Here is a 20348-nt window from a genome sequence, read left to right as displayed (position 1 = left end):
AGCGGGCGCAGCCAGCATTGCCACAGGTGATTTGGTCTGTTACGGCAGCTGAGCGAGCTGGGCCAATTTCTAAACATTCTTATTTTAAAGTCCATCTGCACCGAGCGCCACCTGGAGAAGGAGGAAGACAACCCCTCCCCCAGTAAAAGTCTTACTGGTGATAATTTGAAGACCAACATTTACAAAGTGACTCCTCCGGTTATCTCCTCTCTTCTGTGCTAGACAGATGGGAGTCATGGCTTACTCTTTACTCTTCTACTTCCTGCTCGCTCATCTGGGATTGGGAGCGGTTGGCGCCAGCCTTGACCCCCCGGGACGGCCGGATTCCCCTCGAGAGAAGACCCTGAGGGGGAAGCAGCATGACCAACAGCTGGCGCAAGCCTCTGCCCCGGACCCCTCTACTCCCTGGAGCCGCTCCACCGACGGCACCATCTTGGCACAGAAACTAGCCGAGGAGGTGCCCATGGACGTGGCCTCTTACCTCTACACCGGGGACTTCCACCAGCTAAAGAGAGCCAACTGTTCCGGGCGCTACGAGTTGGCTGGCCTGCCGGGGAAGTCGCCGACCCTAGCTAGCTCCCATCCCTCCTTGCACGGGGCGCTGGACACTCTGACACACGCCACCAACTTCCTCAACATGATGCTGCAGAGCAATAAGTCTCGGGAGCAGACCGTACAGGATGACCTGCAGTGGTACCAGGCTCTGGTGCGGAGTCTCCTGGATGGTGAGCCCAGCATCTCCCGGGCAGCCATCACCTTCAGCACCGAGTCGCTGTCCACGCCGTCCCCTCAGGTCTTCCTCCAGGCCACCCGCGAGGAGAGTCGCATCCTGCTCCAGGACCTGTCCTCCTCCGCTCACCACTTGGCCAATGCCACTCTAGAAACCGAGTGGTTCCACGGGCTTCGGCGAAAGTGGAGGCCCCACTTGCACCGCCGCGGCTCCAGTCAGGTGCCACGGGGCCTGGGTCATAGCTGGCGGCGTAGGGATGGACTCGGAGGAGACAGGAGCCACGTCAAGTGGTCTCCACCTTATCTGGAGTGCGAGAACGGGAGTTACAAGCCGGGGTGGCTGGTCACTCTCTCCGCTGCCTTCTATGGGCTTCAGCCTAACCTGGTCCCGGAATTCAGGTAGGGAGAGGGGGGAAAGGGCACAAGCAGTTTTCCTTTTGTTTTGCAAGTGGGGACTCTGGGAAAGCACACTTGTCTTTCAGTGATACTTAAGTCTCCAGCCTTGCAACAGAGCCTCAGGCTAAAGGATGCCCAGGCAGGCTCATGTGCAGAGGGGTGGAAAATGCCCGGGTCTGTCTGCTTCAGGCACTCTTGGGAAGGTTTTCCCTGGTGTTAAGGGAAAGGTAACACTCGCCCTCAATCCTTCCAGACCACAAGGGTGGTATCCCCGAACTTTGGGGGAGCTTGGAATGTGCCTATCAGGCAAAGTGGAGGAAATCACATGAAAGGAAGAACAAATTAAGCGAGACGCAGGGAGTGAGAATTCCTTGCATCTGGCACTTCGGGGTAGCCTCTGCCCACTTCCTATGAGTGTAGTCTGGAGAGCGAGCCTGCTGTTAGTCAGCTACCAGAGCGTGTAATTAAACCTGTGCATCCCCTGGGCAGTTCTGGCCACTCAGCACTGAGTCACTCCGGCAGTAGAGCCGTCTCCAGGATCCAGACTTGGCAATTTGGTTAGAGTGCTCCTATTGGCTTCCCTCCCTCTCCTAGTCATCGGCTTTCCTTCTCCGGTGTCTTCCTCCTCCATTCTGTTAGGCACATCTGAAGGTTCTCCACTAGTGTTGTGGAGGGAGGAATCAGTCAGTTCTACCCAAACACAAGACTGGGAAGAAACTTCAGCATCTCACCCTATGGCATTGGAGGAAAACTAGCATTTGCAAATTAGCTCTGTTGTCCCTCAACCTCATGGCGAGGAACTTCTAGAAACAGCCTTTTAGGAATAGATGCAAAGAAGGAACGAAAAGGAAAGAGGAGAAACTCCAGAGCTGGTCTTGGAGAGAATTGCAAGTGAATGGGATCTCACAGGGCTTCCGATGGGAAACTAGAAAAAAGGGAATGGGGGTTGGATTAGCTTTTATTTATTTTTCATTTAACTTTTTGGGGACTTGTAAAAATCAAGAAAATGTTTGTGTGATTGTGTATGTGTCTGTGTGTGTATGCATGATTTTATTTACTTTTGCTTTAGTACTACAGGGACATGATGCTGGTATGCCAAAACACACCAGGACAAGCAAGACAGGGCAATCAGTGAGCTTCAGAAGCTTGTCTTGGCATTGCCCTTTTACTATAGAAGGGCCTTAGATGTATTGTTTAACCTCTTTGGGCCTCAGGTCCTTATCTCCCAAGAGAGAGAATTGAAAAGGGTTGCCTGTAGGGAATTATACAGTCGTAAAATTCTGTAGCCTCTACACCAGCAACACTTGAAACGGCATAAATGAAGAACCCTGTTGCTTCTTTGATTCTACATGACCCCCCCATCCCCCATGTGTTTTTATGGCTTTTAAAAAGATCTTATCTTAAACTGCAGCAACTTTCCAACTTTCAGGATAATCTCATTTCCTCCTGATCCTTTCAGGATCCTCTTCATAAGGGCTCATACCAGTTTTGAATCCTTGCCACAGCATTTTCCCAGAAGAGAGCTCAGCGGATGCCGCCTATAGCCAAGAAACCATGACCTTTAGATGATCCTTTCCAGAGTCTAAGGATCAACCTCCCTTTCCTTTCTTTTTCTTCTTTCTCTCCCTCTCTTCTCCCCTTCCTCCATTCCCTCTCTCTTCCCTTTCCTTTGGTATTAGGTTCTGTGTTAACTGCTTGATAGAACTGTCTTGACTTTTCCAGCAGTCTTCTAAATTGTGCATTACTGTTTTCTCTACTTTTCAGCAAAGGAGTATAAAATACAGAGGGGCTACATTTCATGGCCGATGACACAGACATTAAATAGAGGAGCCAAGATGAAAGCCCACTTTTGCTGTAAAAGTATGTGAAGCCCTGTCTCATGGAGATGACTTAGTGAACCAGGCAGCTAATGCATATGAATGAGAATGTTTCCAAGGATCAGACGTGGGACCAGGAGGAAGACCTTCTGGTTTTAGAACTGTTTTCTCTCTTCCCCCTTTCTCTTCTTCTTCTTTCTCCCTCTCTGTCTCCCTTTGTCTATCTGTCTCTCTCTCTGTCTTTTTTTATTCATCCCCTTACATGTTGGGGATGTAACCTGGGGCAAAACATACTAGTCAAGTGTTCTACTACCGATTCACACAACCAGCCCTTAGATTCTTTTCTCTTATGATCAGGAAAAATATATTGTCTCAATGTATGCAGTCTTTTAGCCAGCCAAGGCGAAAGCCTGAAGATGCAAAAGGGTCCAAGTTTGTGAGAACTACATATTCCTTGACTATGCCCAGTAAATGTTTGTTTCTGTAAGTGCTTTCATAGTCACCAGTGTGTTCTTCAGCTAAGGTACAGAGCCAGTCCTTGTGTGCCTGACTGCCTATAGAAGCTGGTCTGGCTCAGGACATCCACAAAGAGTAGGATTTGTTCCAGTGAGTGCTACCTACCCCATAGATGTACTACTCTACATTTCAAACCTGTGTTGAAGACACAAAAAGATGGTCTCTGTAGGAACTAGAAGAACTATTCAAGGGATCAGATGGTTCTACCTGTTGTTTCCCAAGGGCACAGAACTAGACAAGAGAAGGGACTTATCCAAAAGTCATACATACAGTTTGTAGCAACAATACAACTGGGCCATAGGTTTCCTTTCACAGTTTGGAAGTACACATTAGATATATCTACGGCATTGAGACTGGACTAGAATGGGAACCTCTTTTGCTAAATGCATAAACATCTTTCTGGTGATGGCTAGGACTGTTCAATACCCAGGACTGGTACAAGATAGTTTATCATTTTTGCATAATAAATGCAAGTGAGTTCCTTTGAGATTTACATTTTTTGGTAGCTGTTTTATACTGAATGTTAAAGTCAGGGGCTTCCATGGACTAAGTGAAGTGCTCTACAACTGAGGTACACCCCTGTCCTGGAAATTTCCTTCTTCTTGATGAGATGAAAGAAATTCAGGACTAATTTGATTTTATACTATTTTTCAGTTGTAGAAACTCAGACCCAAACTAAAGAAATTTCTCAGAAGTGACACAGCTCTTTGATGGTACTTCAGAATTAATGGGGACATTATTTTTTTAGCACTTACTATTGGTTGGCTGTTATATCTGAACTACTGCATTTGCTTCTTAAAACTTACAGTTCAGTACTTACAATGTCAAAACCTTGAGTAGCCTATCCAAGCTATGAGCTGCTCTTTAAGGAACTTAAATCTAATTTCTGCCACCCACCCATGATGCCTGTTCAGTCTCTGAGTTAACATACAATGCTTTCAACATCTTCATCCCCAATTGTTGATTTCACATTTTTATTGTTTATTAAAAAGATAGTATTTGCTGGAGTTAATATATTTGCCACAAATAAGTGATACATGATTATTCGTGTTAGCTAGTCATGCAATAAATTGTTCTGTGCAATGAGAAGAGTGCTACACTAAAATTAGCCACTTTACTTCCCACTCTTGTCCAGTTGGGCTACATCGTCTGTCTGGAAACTTGTTTCGGCAATAATAAAAACATAAAATGGGCATGATGATCTTCATGTACCTCTATATATCTTTGATAGTAGTTCCCAAATGGCTTACCCAAACAATGGACAAGTAGCTTTGGAAGTTGTAAAATATAAACAAATTCAGTACTTGGAGAAGGGATATTTCAATGTCACGGTCGTTTGCTCATATAATTCACATTAAAAAATCCAATTAATGTGTACAATGTTAAGAGTATAAACTAATGTAAAGGAAAATTCCACTTCAAGATGAAACCAAGTGTGATCTGAGTTTCCTGGTCTTGAAGGAACTCTGAAATATACTGAAACCCAGTATCAAGTTGTAGCAGAACAAAAGTCTCCATCCATCTCACATAGACTCTTTAAAGATTAGCAATGACTTCACACTTTGGGGCTCTGTACCTCCTCTTTACCTAGCTCTAGTTTCAATCTACCACTGTGGCTGTCTGCAAACTATTTGGGGAAGTATTTCTTGTGGTCGCCGAGAATTTTGCCATCTTCTAGAAAATGTGTTTGAATGCAGAAGTGGGACATGTTGCTAAATAAATTGCAAGAGTGAATGCTCTTATAATTGTTTGTGCTCTAGAGAGGGAGCTAGGCCCCTTCAGACACTGATTTTACAGCCTTAGCTCCTGCATGACCCAAGTGTTATTTTTAACTTCAGAAAGGCTCTGTGGGCTAGACAGTGCCTAGGTTTAAAGGCTCTCCTTTTCAGTTTTCAGTGTGATTGGATGGGACACACACTGCATTTCATGATTATATTTTAATGTCCCAGCATGCCAAGAGTTTGCTGTTGATGCAATTTTGTGCTTAGTTGGTCAGCAGCACCAGGGCCTGATCTGTTCTCTCTCCTCATTTATAGTTTTGTGTGTGAAAGGATAGTCAAGCTGAATACAGCACCTTGGATTGCTAAAACTGTTGGCAGCTTGGGGGTTGTCGTGCACAAATAGGAAGCTTACTGGTACTGGGTTATGCTTCAGAGAGTTTGAAGCCCATAGTTATTCAGCTTTTGCTCAGGTGGCAATGGCATATACAGCACCGGAACTTGTTTTTTTGGTCTTTTAGCCTTATCTGCCTTCTAGCTTTTAGTAACAATTCTTCTCTATGTGCAATTTTTACTTTGACAGGTCACTTGTTCATTTAACTAGAGTCTATTCCTATAGGAAAACCCTTGCTCTACAGAAGCATTTAGGTGGATGGATGTTCTATGAAATATATTTTTGAGTTAGAATAAGATTAATGATTTGGCTTGAAGTATTTTGCAGCCCTTCTCACTTCACTTCCTAAAACGCCAAGGCTACACAGGGATGGTGACAGAATTGCTTATTTATACCTCAGACTATTGCAGTGCCTCAAAGCAGTCCCAAGATTTCTCTAGTTTACTACAGTAGAGTTTATGGAAAATACACACTGGCTGTTATAAAATTTATCTCCAATATTAGAAAATTTAAGTATCTTCTTTTGTTCAAGAGGGGCAGTCTCTCTCGCTTTTGCTCTCTCTCTCTCTCTTCCTCCCTCCCTCCCTCAGTCCCTCCCTCCCTCCCTCCCTCCCTCCCTCCCTCCCTCCTTCCTCCCTCCCTCTCTCTCCAAACCCCCTCAACATACATCATTATTAAATAAAAAGTCCATTCAAAATAAGCTAAGCCAGTTAGTTCTTACTCATCATAATGCCTGCTATAATTTGCCTCCACTTAAAAATATAACTAAAACAAGGCAGTGTATTTTAATGTTTTTCCAATTATCAAAATACAGAGTAGCTATAACTTAAGAGAAACTATAGTTTCATACATTTAACCTCTTTTTCATGTGGATGTTGCATCATTATGGAAAGACTTATATACAATAACATGACACATGACTCTTATTTGGGAGAAGATGTGTCAATAAAGAACTATGTATTCTATCATTTCTAAGATGTTCCATTCTTACTTTTTAATGTTTCTCAAACTCAAATAAATTTTATAGAGCCGGGAGGTGGTGGCACACGTCTTTAATCCCAGCACTCGGGAGGCAGAGGCAGGCGGATCTCTGTGAGTTCGAGACCAGCCTGGTCTACAAGAGCTAGCTCAAGGACAGGCTCTAAAGCTGCAGAGAAACCCTGTCTGGAAAAACCAAAAAAAATTTTACAATTAGGGGGCCTATCGTTATCAATTGTTATTCACTTTCCTTTGTTCACAGTGAAAAACACTGCATCTAAGGATCAATGTTGTCTTACCTTTGATGAACTGTGATACTGCAAAAGGGGAAAACACACCCCAAGTTCTCTCAAAAGATAAAGTTCTATCATCATTGGTAGAAAACTATGCATGCACGCAACATGAAATACATGTCTTTCTCAGCACTGTATGCAGACTATCATGCCATATGTCTTCACCATAATTCTGTTTAAAATGATGAGCTAGGGCGTAGAGAGATGGCTCAGCATTAAAGCATATACTGCTCTTTCAGAGGAACTAAGTCTGGTTCTCAGCACAAAGGCCAGTAATTCCAGCTCCAGGAGATACAGTGCCCTCCTCTGACCTCTATGGGCACTGCACTCCTATGAATATATATTCATTTTTCATTCATTCATTTATGCCCGGAAATACTTAAGCATGCATGGGTATCCCGTTTATGGCGTTACTTCAGTTGTTCCTATCCTGGTTAGTCCTAGATGCTATGTTATTGTCACACCCAAGGTTCCACAGTCTTCCCCTATGCTGTCTATCCAGCATTTTTTTGGGCCTTCATCTTTGCCTTATCCCGTGCACTCCTCCAAGCAGTGCTATCTTGGGGTATCTGTTGTCATTCGTTCTCTTCACACGGCCAGAGTATCTCGAGTGTCGTCGCCATATTCTGTAGTTGACTTCCTTTCTTAATGCTCAGGTACAGAGCAGTAAATGCTGAATTGTATAAGCCAGATTCCAGATAATGACAGATTCAACAACTCTCATACGGGTATACACACCACCAGCAGAAACAGAAGAGGATGTCATCAACAGTTTCTGCACAGATCTACAGAATGAGGTCAGCTTGGTGAATAAGAATGACATACTAATTGTGATGGGTGTGTGTGAACATAGGTACATAATTAAAAGCCAACAATGATGACCTACTCTAAAGCATGTAACCACATTTTCTTTCTCACATGTATGAAGTATGTTACACACTAGACCAGAAGCTGTAGCTTTCAAAATAGGTTAGAGAAATATAATAAAAATCTTTCTCATGCCATCTGGCTAAACAATTCATTCATACCATGGAATATGCCCTAAACACTGAGGAGAGAAAATGACCACCAAGAGACTAAGTGGGAGGGAACACGAATGTCTTGTTTTTCTAAAGTGCTTCAGTTTTTTATTGTGTGTTTGTACGTGAAAATAAAAATTTCTTGCTTAGCAACATAATGAGTTTTGGCCATTGGGAATAAAACAAAATTCCTGTAGAGATGACGATTTTTCCTTTATTTTTGCTTCCCAGTTGCCTGGGATAGAATGAAGAGTTTAGCTTTTCAAATATTGGATGCCTCAGTCTGCTGTGTAGATCAGGCTTTCTTAGTCCTGGTACCATTGCAGTTTTGTGCCATATGATTCTTTGCTATGGGACTTGTTTTATTGATTTTTAAGTCTTCAGCATTACTTTTGGTCTCTACTCAGTAGACACTGGGGCACATATCCTAGGTTGACAAAGTGCCTGTTTGAAAGACACTGATATAAAGGAGTGAGTATGGCATATGGCATCCTATGCTCTCCTAGGGCTATATATATTTTTTTTAAAAAGAAGTTTTCTTGTATATGTACATACATAAACACAGGTGTGCATGTATGTGTATATGGTTATATATGTGCATGAAGAGATATGTAGATTTATTTAAGCTAAGTTTCTACTTAATTAAAACATAAGATTATAGCAGAACATGAATTGAAATTTGATGATCAATTAAGTATCAATTTATACTTATGTAAGCCCAGGGCTCAGACTTTCTCAAAGATTCCTGGAGGTTCTGTTGATAAGCATTGTTTTCTACTTATATGTTTTATATTCAACATTCCCATTAAAATCTGTATTTTGAAAGGCAGTATATGTGTAAAGAGTATTTGAGTGAATAGAGAACTGGGACGTAGAGGGGGAGGAAGGAAGGAAGGTGAGGGAGATGAAACACAGGAGATAAACGAGCAGATGAAAAGCGACCAGCATGAACCATGCTGGGTACGTTCAGACTGAGAAATTTCAAACTAGATGAAACTGAACTATTCTTCCCTAGGAGGCACCAGAGGAATCAAATTCCTGAAGATTTCATCATCATGAAGATAAGTTGACCATGCTTTCATTTTAGAACTTCATTTCAGGAAGTTAAAGCTATTATTAGGCTAACGCAGAGCTTATCTCATTAAAGGAACGTTAATATCTTAAAATAGAGAATATGCTAGGCAAGAGTTACTGCTCAGTGGTGGAGCCGTTGCCTCTCGTGTTCAAGGACCTGAGTTTGACCTACAGCACTGTAGTGCGTATTCTCCTGTAACTGTTTGTCTCCTAAGGGAGCTGCTCAGACAGTCTGCATCCTGGAGGCATGAGAATGCTTTGTTCCTCTGTCCAGTGCCTCCTACAGTTGCTTTGCATATTCCAGAGACACAGCATGGAGTACTGTCTAGGAGGAAGGATTGGGGATTATAAATCTGGGTTTGAATCCAAGAGTTTTCAGTTCACTTCTGTGTGACACTGGGCAGGTTATAAATCCCTCTGTGATTCAGTTCTCTTATATAAAAGATTTAGGAGACAGGATATCCCCTGTTGATGCAAAGAATGAATATCTATCTATCTATCTATCTATCTATCTATCTATCTATCTATCTATCTATCATCTATCTATCTATCTATCTATCTATCTATCTATCTATCTATCTATCTATCATCTATCTCTATCTATCTATCTATCTATCTATCTATCTATCTATCTATCTATCTATCTATCATCTATCTCTATCATCATCATCTTCAATGATCTTTCTATCATCTATCTAATTTAGAAATTTCTGCTTGTATTATTATTCATTTTAAGGCAATATTTCAGGTGGTATTCCATGCCCTTGCTAGAGCTATATGGAATATATGATGGCAAAAAAAATCCTGATCTCATGGGGGGATGAGGGTACATGGTAATAAAACTAATGACATTGAAATAATAACTCTTGATGAAAACAAGTGCCACCAGGAAACTGTCCCCTGATACAGAGTCAGGTACATTATACATTGTGCACTAGCTCAGGTATATTATTTGCTGTACATTGGCTCAGATACATTATACATTGTACATGATCTCAGATACATTATACATTGTACATGATCTCAGGTACATTATACATTGTACATGAGCTCAGGTACATTATACATTGTACATGAGCTCAGGTACATTATACATTGTACCACTGGCTCAGTGATCCAAAGGAAATGCATAGGGGAATGTGGTTAAGAATATCTGGAAGATAGAGAGGGATCTACAAGAAGAGGACTAGAAAAAGTCTCTTTGAAGAGGTGGGCTTAACTGAGAAAGGGAGGATGGGAAGACGATGCGGTCATGCTGTGCAAGAGAAGGAACACAAACTCTTAGTGCTGTCTGCCCAAGAGTGGGTTTGATTTATCCAGAAGAGTTTTGGCGTGTTGTGTCCTAATATAAGAGAGTCCAGAACCCAGATGGGATGGAGGGATCCCATCTTGCTGGTTTTACTCTGACTTACAAGTGCACTATGGTGCATGAATCTAGGAAGTAGTCCTGAACAAAGGCCATCGCACAGCCAATGTGGTAACAGCAAGGAATGAAGAACTTCTGTCCTAATCAACTTCTTATAGGAGTCTCATAAGGAAGAAAATGATTTTTCTGGCCTTATTGGCTCAGAACAGCATATAAAGCCACAGTCAAATCTTACCACTCTATGCTCATATGTTGCTTCCAAAATGTTTTGTGTATACAGGAGAGGCAGCTAGGGGTCAGGGAGCATTGCTTTTAATGCCTCACTGCTTCCAGAGAATGGTCTTAGATCTGGTCATCAGCTCTCATCTTCCATTGTTTTGAGTCAGAGGCATGGAGGGGCCACAAAGGAAAAAAATAGGAAACATGGCAAAATCAAAGCTGTGCCTTCAGCTAGCTGAGCTCGTAGCCAGGAAGTACATTGGCAGTCCAAAGCATAGTGAGATTGATTACAATATTTTTTCCTAGAAGTCCATTAAATCTGAACAGCTTGAGTATACAGTATGTAAACAGAATGCGTACGTCGTTATAAATGATCTCAAAGCACATCATTAACTGGGTTACAGGTTAGGTGAAAGTGTGGTCTGTAAAGACAAGCTTCTAATAGTCTTTCTCAGAAAAAAAACCCAGTCTCGGAACACATAGTTCCAGAGGGAACTATATAAACTGCCAAGGCCCTCAGAGCAGAAAGTGTTTGGAGAATAGGAGGAAAGCCAGTGTTGCTGGAATGTAGGCAAATAAATACCATGGCCCGAGATGATGGTAAAGCACACAGAAGTTGTTCCATGAAGGAACACAACGTTGTAGCAGTGATACACAGACGTATGAAGTCTTGTTTGTAGCAGGCACTGTTCACAGAAAGCAGGAGAAAAATCCTGAATTGTTAAACACACAGGCCTTTTCTCAAAGGGGTGAAAACAATTGATTCCTGGTCACCGGAAGGCTGGAGTGGATGTTACCTAACAAGATGGTGATCTTTTGCTATTCTATGGAGCCAGCCTCCACCTGAATCTCCGCAATTCCTAAGCATTGCTTAGTCCCCAATCCTGAGCTTTAACTCTCAGTGGCTAGAACCCATCCTTATGAAAGTGGCCACATGTACTTTGCATCCTTCACCAATAGCATCCATCCTTATAAAAAAGAGGCCCCATATACTCTGCATCCTGCACCAATAGCATCCATCCTTATGCGTATCACAGATCCTTCCTCCCTACCACTTATCCTGAGCACTGTGTATCAGGCAATGGACACATTCTTATTGTAAAGGTCACTTTGTAAGGGAGTTTTGATGTAGCCATCCAGGAAGCTTAGTCATGATAACTGCCACATGGAGAGTTCTCCCCAAATTTTTACTGTATTTAAACATGTAAGAAAAATAAACCATGAGGCCAGACTCTGGAGGGTTTGGGCTCAGTGCCTGTGAAAGTGGCGTTACTCTGAGTCTCATTCCTTGCCTCACAAGGATTGTCTCCCTGCTGGCCATGGCGTTTGCAGGGACCCCGATAAAGACATAATAAGCTGGTTCTGTTTTCTCTATTCTTAAGTGCGAATGTGGGTATTAGACAGTTTCAAATGTAGAGAAGGTAGGAGTTTAGAAAGCCAGCATTACTTTTAAAACTTTGTTTGATACATTTGTTGCTTCCAGGGGCAGGCCTGTAAGACATAATACTTCTTCTCAGACACAGAACAAGAGGGTACAAGGAGAGGCCCAGTAAAGAGATGCAGAGCAAGGCTGGGGTGATGTCATACAGGTCCCTGACTGCCTGTCAGCTGGTTCATCTGCTCACTGGATTGACTGTTGAGGTGACATCTAAGATGTTGCGGTCAGAACAGCTGATGAGAGGCAGAAAGCCAATAGAGACTGCAAGGCTTTTGTTGTTTGTTTTTTTGTTTTTGGAAACAGGGTTTCTCTGTGTAACAGTCCTAACTGTCCTGGAACTAGCTTTTTTTAGACCAGGTTGGCCTTAAACTCACAGAGATCCCTCTGCCTCTGCCACCCAAGTACTCAGACTAAAGACATGCGCCACCACCACCCGGCTGAGACTGTGAGCCTTTGAAACATGGATTTGGAGGTAGAGCCAGAAAAAGCGGTATAGGTAGACATATTTATCGTGATTGATACCAGTGGTGTCTGGCTTCATTTTGGGGCCCTTAGTTTCATTAATAAAAGAATTTAGCTTGGACAAACTCAAATGGAAGCTCAAGGACAACTTTATTTGAACTTAAAAGAAATCTCCCAGCTCAGGCAAGCTGTGACTCTCAGCATCTGCCTGGATAGGGAGACTAGAAGAGAGAAGGGAAAGTAACAATAGTAGCCTGCTGTTTGAATTGACACATGGCAGCAGGCAGCCCCACGGTGGGGAGGCTTCAGAGAAAAAACATGGAAGCCCAAAGTATCAGAAAAAAAAGCATATTTAAGTTCTGGACAGTATCCGGAACAAAAAGATAGGGCAAAGCTAAGAGAATGGTTGTACCTTTTTGAGTCAGAACACAGAAACATGGGTATAACCAGCAGACTCATGGCAATCTCATGGTGACTTGTGGAGACTATAATAGGGCTGGTAATTTTGGGGAGGAAAACTATAGTATCTATTAAAGGAATAGAAAATAAAAAATCTCTTTAATACTGCCTAAAGTGAGCACACCTTCCTGGGGATGCTCCTTCTGGAGGGTGGTTCCTTAGACAGCTCATTGGCCGTCCAGTTGGAATGCTAGATCTCCTCCCAGGCCAGGAACTATACTCTCTAAATCACAGTTTTCCCTCAATGAGACTTTATTGCTATTCTAACATGACTATTAATTAATAATGGAAAAATGAAATGATAGGTTTTAGGAGTAAACCCTTATTACTATTTTTTTCATTATGATGAATTGGGTCACCTTCTTTGTACTTCCCCCTTGCCTTTTCCATTGTTTTATTAACCATATTTTAAAATTATTTTCAATGGGTTACTTTGGATTTTGCATCTATAAACTTTAGTATCTTCTGTTATTTTATTTCTTTGGTCTCCTACTCTTATTTATTCTGAAATTCTTATATAATTAACATGGTTCTTTTATAAAAGTTTTCCAACTTCAATTTTGACAATTTTATGTATATATATATATGTATATATATATATATATATATATATATATATATATAGTATCGTGATCATATTTGCACTCATTGCATCTCCCTGCGTTCTATCTGTTGATTGAGGTTTTCTGTCCTGCCCAGTCCTGTGGGCAAAAAAAAATCACACAGAGGTCTACATGAGTGATAAACTGATTGGCCCATTAGCTCAGGCTTCTTATTAACTAATTCTTATAACTTACATTAGCTGATAATTCTTGTCTGAGTTAGCCACGTGGCTTGGTACCTTTTTTGGCGAGGCAGTCACATCTTGCTTCCTCTGAGACTGGGTCATGACTGCAGAATGCACTTCCCTCTTCCCAGCATTCTCGTTGTCCTGCCTCTACTTCCTGCCTGGTCACCCCATGTATACTTCCTGCCTGGCTACTGGCCAATCAACATTTATTTAAAATATAAGTGACAGGGCACAGACATTGTCCAACAGCAACTATCCACCAGCTTCTTCCCAGGAAGATCTGTCCTGCTTTCCTGTCTTTGTATGTACAGGGCTTACACAGACAACCAGCCACATCTGTTGTTTGTTCATGGATTGGGATGAGCACGTCATAGCCAGAGGACAGCAGTTTGCAGAACTCTTCCCTTCCTCGAGCTCCTATAATCTCTCTGCCCCCTATACAATCGTGTTCCCTGGGCCTTGGGGAAAGGGCATAGATGTCATCTTTAGGGCTGAGTGCTGAGCAGTCAAGTGTTTCTCAACAAGCTGATCAGTTGTGAAAGTCTGCATTAACCGTTACCTACCATAAAAATAAGCTTCCGTGACCAAGGCAGGGAACACCAGCCAGCATCATATTTTTACAGGAAAACAGTCATGTGCTTCATTTTGTTACCTCTAGGAATGGAAACACAGGCCATTTGAAGTCTATTCTAAGGCTCTAGTGGACCGTCATTTTCCAAGGCAATCCACTGAAAACTGTACCTACCTTTAATTTGTATAGACCTGCATGGAGGTTTCCTCTTCTAGAAACTCACCATGCAGCCAAGGCCAGTCTTCACCCCAGGATCTTCCTGCCTCACCCTCCTGAGTGCTGGAGTTATGGGCCCAGGCCGTCAAGCCCAGGATCTTCCTGCCTCAACCTCCCGAGTGCTGGGGTTATGGGCCCAGGCCGTCAAGCCCAGGATCTTCCTGCCTCAACCTCCCGAGTGCTGGGGTTATGGGCCCAGGCCGTCAAGCCCAGGGACTGCTGCACCCACCTTCTTTTTTCACAGTAAATATGAAAAACCGTATTATGTGACTCGCTTCTAACCAAACCTAGCCTCTTAAATCCTTATGTATTATAGGAAAATTGTGTTTGTATTGATGACAGTCTTGCTTCAGGTCTGCTGCAGTGATTGTCATGGGAATTCGTCCAAAATATTGACCTTTCGGTTTCCCCCAATAGTTGTATTTCTCCCCCTACCATGAAGCATATTCTTAAACATTTTCTCCCCCAGGAAGAATGTGTAGACAAAATTTCTGGTCTTTCTATGTCTGAACCTGTCTTGTCTTCATGCATGATTGATTAACAGAATATGGAAACAAAGGTTCAAAGTCACTTTGCTTTCCAGATTTTAAAGGCATTGTTATTCCACTTTTGGCATTCACTGCTCTCACTGAAAGCTTTAGTGCTAACCCAGCAGGTTTTACTTTATATAACTAGCATGTACACGCAGACAGACAGACAGACAGACAGACAGACACACACACACACACACACACACACACACACACCCACACACACCCCACACACATTCTTTTCCTTGGTCTCATGAAAACTTTTGAGACCCCTCTTTTCTCTGGGTTCAGAGTATTATTGCTGGTGCCCTTAGATATGGTTCTTCTCATGCATTGGCTTTACTACTTAGTGGGCCTTTTAGATTTAGATTTAGAAGCACTGATTACTGTGCTGTCTGCCTTCATGTTTCTCTTTCTGTAATTCCTGTCACTTGTGCATTTGACTTTCTGAACTCATTTCTGTATTTATTGTATTATTTATGTTTACTTAAATAAATATTTACTTTTTACTTTTTTCTACTTAAACAAACTTTTAAGAAAGCAAGCTTAAACACTGGACATTTAAAACACATTTGTTTATTTAGTTTGTGTATGTATGTGTATGCACATGTAGAGGTCAGAGGATAACTTGCAGGAATTGAGTTTTTTTCTTCCATCAAGTAGACCCTGGGCTTTGATCTCAGGTCATCTGTGTTGACAGTCAGTGGTTTTGCCATATATATATATATATATATATATATATATATATACACACACACACATATATATATGTATATATATATATATACACACACACACATATATATGTATATGTATATGTATATCCAGCCCAATATATGTATTTCTTAATGATGCTCTCAATTCTATTTCATTTTCTTTGCATTTTGTGAGATTTTACTTCTGTTGGATTACATTACCTTCATTTTCATATCATTTTTAGTGTTCATGAACACCTTATCCTCTCCAATTATTTCTTTTTCACAACTGTATGTTCATCCTCTTATACCCCCCCCCTTGAGGTTGGTAATTAAGATGGATGTCTATAAATCCTCTGTTCCCCAAATGATCACTGTTCTTCCCAGCTTCTGATTTTTCTGCTTGTTCTGGTCTACTCCTCCTCTCTTTGTTTCTGGGTTTCTTGGAAGACAGTTCTTAGCTGTTCATTAAGTGCATGACCTAACTTGATCAAATTGGATGGCATGGTTCCTGTGGCAGATGGGTACCTGAGTTCCTTGGTTTGCTGCCCCTTGAATGTCAGACTACATTCGCTTTAAGGATTTTGAAGAGGAGTTGGCAATTTCTCCCCACTTAGACCTTTATCCTGGGAGAACTGAAAGTCATTGTAGGGGCTTCAGCTCCTCAAAAGCAGCTCTTTCAATGTCTATGTGGACAGTCTTGGTTTTTAATTTGGAAATAGACGCATCACTGCACAGACACAGAGAGGATGTACCAACCTGTGTACTGTTCAAATGTCCTTTGATTCATGACCTTATCTGTGCCTTAGCTTCTACTCCCCTCTTGACACTTGGTGATTTTTGAGCTTAAACTCTTTCTGCAAGGTTATTTGGATTAGGAGTTCCATGTGATCTGACCATCCTAAGCTTAACTGCCTGCATTCTTGATATATCCTTAGCATAGTCCTGGAGGAACTTGTCAATTCTGGGCTCTAATGTTTTCACCCACTGTGTTTATTCCATCGTGTACTTAATTATTGTCATTACGGTGAGATGTAGGAGGAGGATGTAGAAAAATACACGTTCAGCTCATTGTCTTGAACAGGAGCTTGAGTTTCGGTCTTCCACTGGCGTGCTGCCAGTGTGATAGCAGGCGCTGGGCTTTCACAGTGCTGGAAGAGCCATTGTCCCATCTCTACGGCCTACATTTCTTAACTGATAGTTAGGAAGGAAAATGTTAATCACTTATTTTACAATATAGGTTGGGGAGAATAATATCAAACCACTTTTGGTAATGATGCTCTTAACCATGTCTTGTATAATGTCTAAGCCATACTAAGCAAATTCAAATAATAACTGAACATTCAGGGCTCAAAAATAGACAACAGACATTCAGTTTACATTTGGGCATCTAAACAAAATTCTCATTTGAAAATATGCTGGGAAATAAATGCTGCCAGCCTTGCTTTCTGTTATGGACTCAGAAGTGTTTATTCCCATAAGCTACATCTCTCATTGTGAAAAGTTATCTTGGCCAGCTGCCTTCATACATAATATGTATTTGTAAAGAGATGCTACGTGGAATCTGAAGTCTGTACATGCTATTAGCTGTGCAATTTGATTTTAAGACCAACATGATAAATGGTAGAGAGAACAAATGAGAAAGCCAAACACCTGACTATGCCTTTGCTTAGATTTTGCTATTATTCACACAAATGTCAAGTTAAAAATCAGCATAGAATTCCAAGTTGTGAGGCAGCCATTACACATTTTAAGATGGATTACTGTGTTTGCCTTTGTTTTAGCTGACAGACTGTCTTGGTCCTTGTGCTTTTCTCGTTGTAACTCAAAACCATCTAACTTTGGGGATATTATATAACTTTTCTGGACCTTATTTTCCTCATCCATGAAATGAAAAGTGTCTTCTCTCACAGGACTACTTGAATGAAGCAAGTGAGTGGAAGCGACTTCTCCACAGCCAGGAATAAGTGGCCACAGCCATAGAGAAGCTATAAAGAACCCTGTAGGTGTGTTTGTTAAACCATAGCTCAGAGTTATTTCGGTGAAAATAACCACATAATGAAGCATTAGTCAGCTCCCTCTGTAAAGGCAGCAGACTCAAAATATCTTTTCAGCAGACAATCATCTATTATCAGACAGTGAAGCAGAGCAATTTTAAAAGATGCACCACATTTAGCTTTCAGAGTGTCACCCACAGACATCCCCAAATGCAGATTGTATTTGTGGATGCAGGCTTGATATCTGCGTATACCTGAGCCGACTTCATTTTATATTTATTGGCTCTCATTAAAATTAAACAAGTTGTCTTTCTTTTCTATGTAAAATGGACACAGCTTCCTAAGGAAGCCTTGACCTGATTGTCAAATAGACTTCCCAGGACGCGAAGCCAGGCAGATGGGGACGCGTGAGCTATGGAAAGTGCTGGCAAGCTGCTCTGGACATATATGTGGGTGAGGAGAACATTTCCTTGCTTCAAGAAAGAGTACTGTGTAATTCTTCTAGAGACTGAGGAGGAACGGAGTTTTCCACGTGCTGTCGCCATGGCAGTATCAAGTCATGATGGAAACTATGGGCAGTCGCACTGTGGGGAGCAGACGTAAGCCAAGTTCTGACTTTACTTGAGGAAGATATTTTATTATTACTATTACATGATGGCCTAGAGAAAATGACTTTAAAATAGCCCTTACATTTGGTCTTTTAAATAAACAGATATGCTTGGATAATTATTTTTTAACTGCCGTAGAGATGGAGGAGGGAGAGATGAACTTACAGTCTTCTGGATGCACAATGGGCTACTGCACAAGAGGACATTGTCTATTTACCTTGGCACTGTGTTCAGCTGTCAATGGACCCCACCGTACATAGTTGTTAGAGTCCACAGTCATATTAATGTTATTATTGGCATAACAGTGCTTGTTCACAAGGTCCAGTTGAGAACTTAGATGAGCCTTAGGATCACAGTGACAGAGCAGTTTCTACCCCTGCGCCATTGTTTCTGTCAGTCTCATCTGTTTCAGGAGCGCGTGCCCAATGCACTTCTAGTCAGCTTGCTGCGTCCACTCCCTGGCTCCCTTGCCATGACAGTCACCAGATGGGCTTGGTTGAATAGATGGAAGAGACTGACTCTGGGCCCCAATCGATTCTTACAAATTCAAGATCTTAAGAGATGAGAAAGATGGCAAAAAGAGTTTGGATCGTATAAATCTCCTACTCTAGAGAGCACATAAAGAGTGAAATAAGTATTGTCTAATGTAAGTTGAAACCAATTTTTAATGGAAAAATATATAGTTACTTAGAAATTATAGAAAAGAATGTTCAACCAAAAGAAAAAAAACTCTGATCACCCTCAGTCCTAATGGTAAGAGATAATCACCGATACATTTTGGTGTTGCACCTTTCACTGTAAGATGTATGTACTATAATATCTTTGTTTTCTGGGAATGCACATCAAATGTCACACACAGTGCTTGGATTTGTATTTCTAACTCTTCATATCTCATGCAGGACTATTGTTAATGGCTGTATATTATGTACATGGATCCAAGGTTTACTAAGAATGCAGACTTGATTTCTTGTGGTTAAACAACTTATTTGTCAGAGGATAGAGCAATTAACAGGCAATTTTTAAAGGTGCTTTGGAAATCCTATCCAGACACTACTTGCAGGTGAATATGTCAGTTTGTTACTGTTTTATCAATGCTGGGAATGATAGGAGACTCCTGCAACAGAGAGAGGATTGGCTAATCTAGCTTCCCAGTTCTCAATCCTGATGAGGTTTCAGGACAATACGGAAGGACCCATGATGAACACCTGCTCATGTAATGAGTTGCATTGTATGAGATGAATTCTGAACCTAGGGACTTTTATAAGAAGCAGAAGGAAGAGAGCTCTTTGACTGGCAGAAGTCATTACCTTATCTTCCAAGGTTGCTTACTGTAGAACCCTAGAAATGGCCTAAGTGGAGAAGTCAGGATTTTGCATTTGGAACATGTCCAGCAAGATCCAAGCTTCTCCCAATACATCCCTTTTGCTATATAAATATTTGATTAGTACATCTAGACTCCTAGACAGATACTTTCCCTTATTGTGGTTCTGCTATTATCTTTGGAACATTTCATTTTATAATGTTGAATTGCAAGATAGAGGTTGCATTGATACTAGCTTGATTTTATATAATTCTGTTTAAAGAATCAAAGGTGTGGTTGGCAGAAAATGTATGTTTTGGTTCTGCGAGGAAGTGGTATTTCCATCTGCAGGACTTCAACAAACTGAGTGGTTGTATAAGAACCCACTTTCCTGATCCTGTTTTTTGGAAATCGTTAGCCGCTCTGTGTGTGCACATGTATGCATGTGTATGGTTGTGCATGCTGGGGCAGAGAACTATGTTGAGTATCTTTTTCTATCACTCTCTACCTGTTTTTCTTTTTTTTTTTTAAGACAGGGACTCTCACTGGGCTTGGAGCTCTTGGCCAGAGACCTCCAGGTGCACACTTGTCTTCACCTCTCCAGCATTAGGATTAAAGTTGCGTATTTCCACAACCTGGCCCTTTACACAAAGGTTGGAAACCCAAAGGCATGTTCTCAGGCTTGCGTGGCAAACACTTTGCCAACTGAGTCATCTTCCCAGACTCTCAGTTAGCTACATTTGACATTATCTTACTTAGCTCA

At 41.6% G+C, this 20348-nt stretch overlaps 1 protein-coding gene across 1 annotated transcript in view; it reads left to right on the top strand.

Moving 5' to 3' along the window:
* Positions 1-226: 226 nt before the first annotated feature.
* Gpr158 (G protein-coupled receptor 158) overlaps positions 227-20348 on the top strand; it is a 337333-nt gene continuing 317211 nt past the window's right edge. The window contains exon 1 of the mRNA XM_038333736.1: positions 227-1128. Coding sequence (XP_038189664.1) covers positions 227-1128 — 902 coding nt within the window. The remainder of the gene's footprint in view (positions 1129-20348) is intronic.

The sequence above is a fragment of the Arvicola amphibius genome, chromosome 6 (genome assembly GCF_903992535.2).
Source record: "Arvicola amphibius chromosome 6, mArvAmp1.2, whole genome shotgun sequence".
Classification (NCBI taxonomy): domain Eukaryota; kingdom Metazoa; phylum Chordata; class Mammalia; order Rodentia; family Cricetidae; genus Arvicola; species Arvicola amphibius.
Note: the sequence above shows the minus strand (reverse complement) of the source record. Positions and strands in the feature narration are given on the sequence as shown.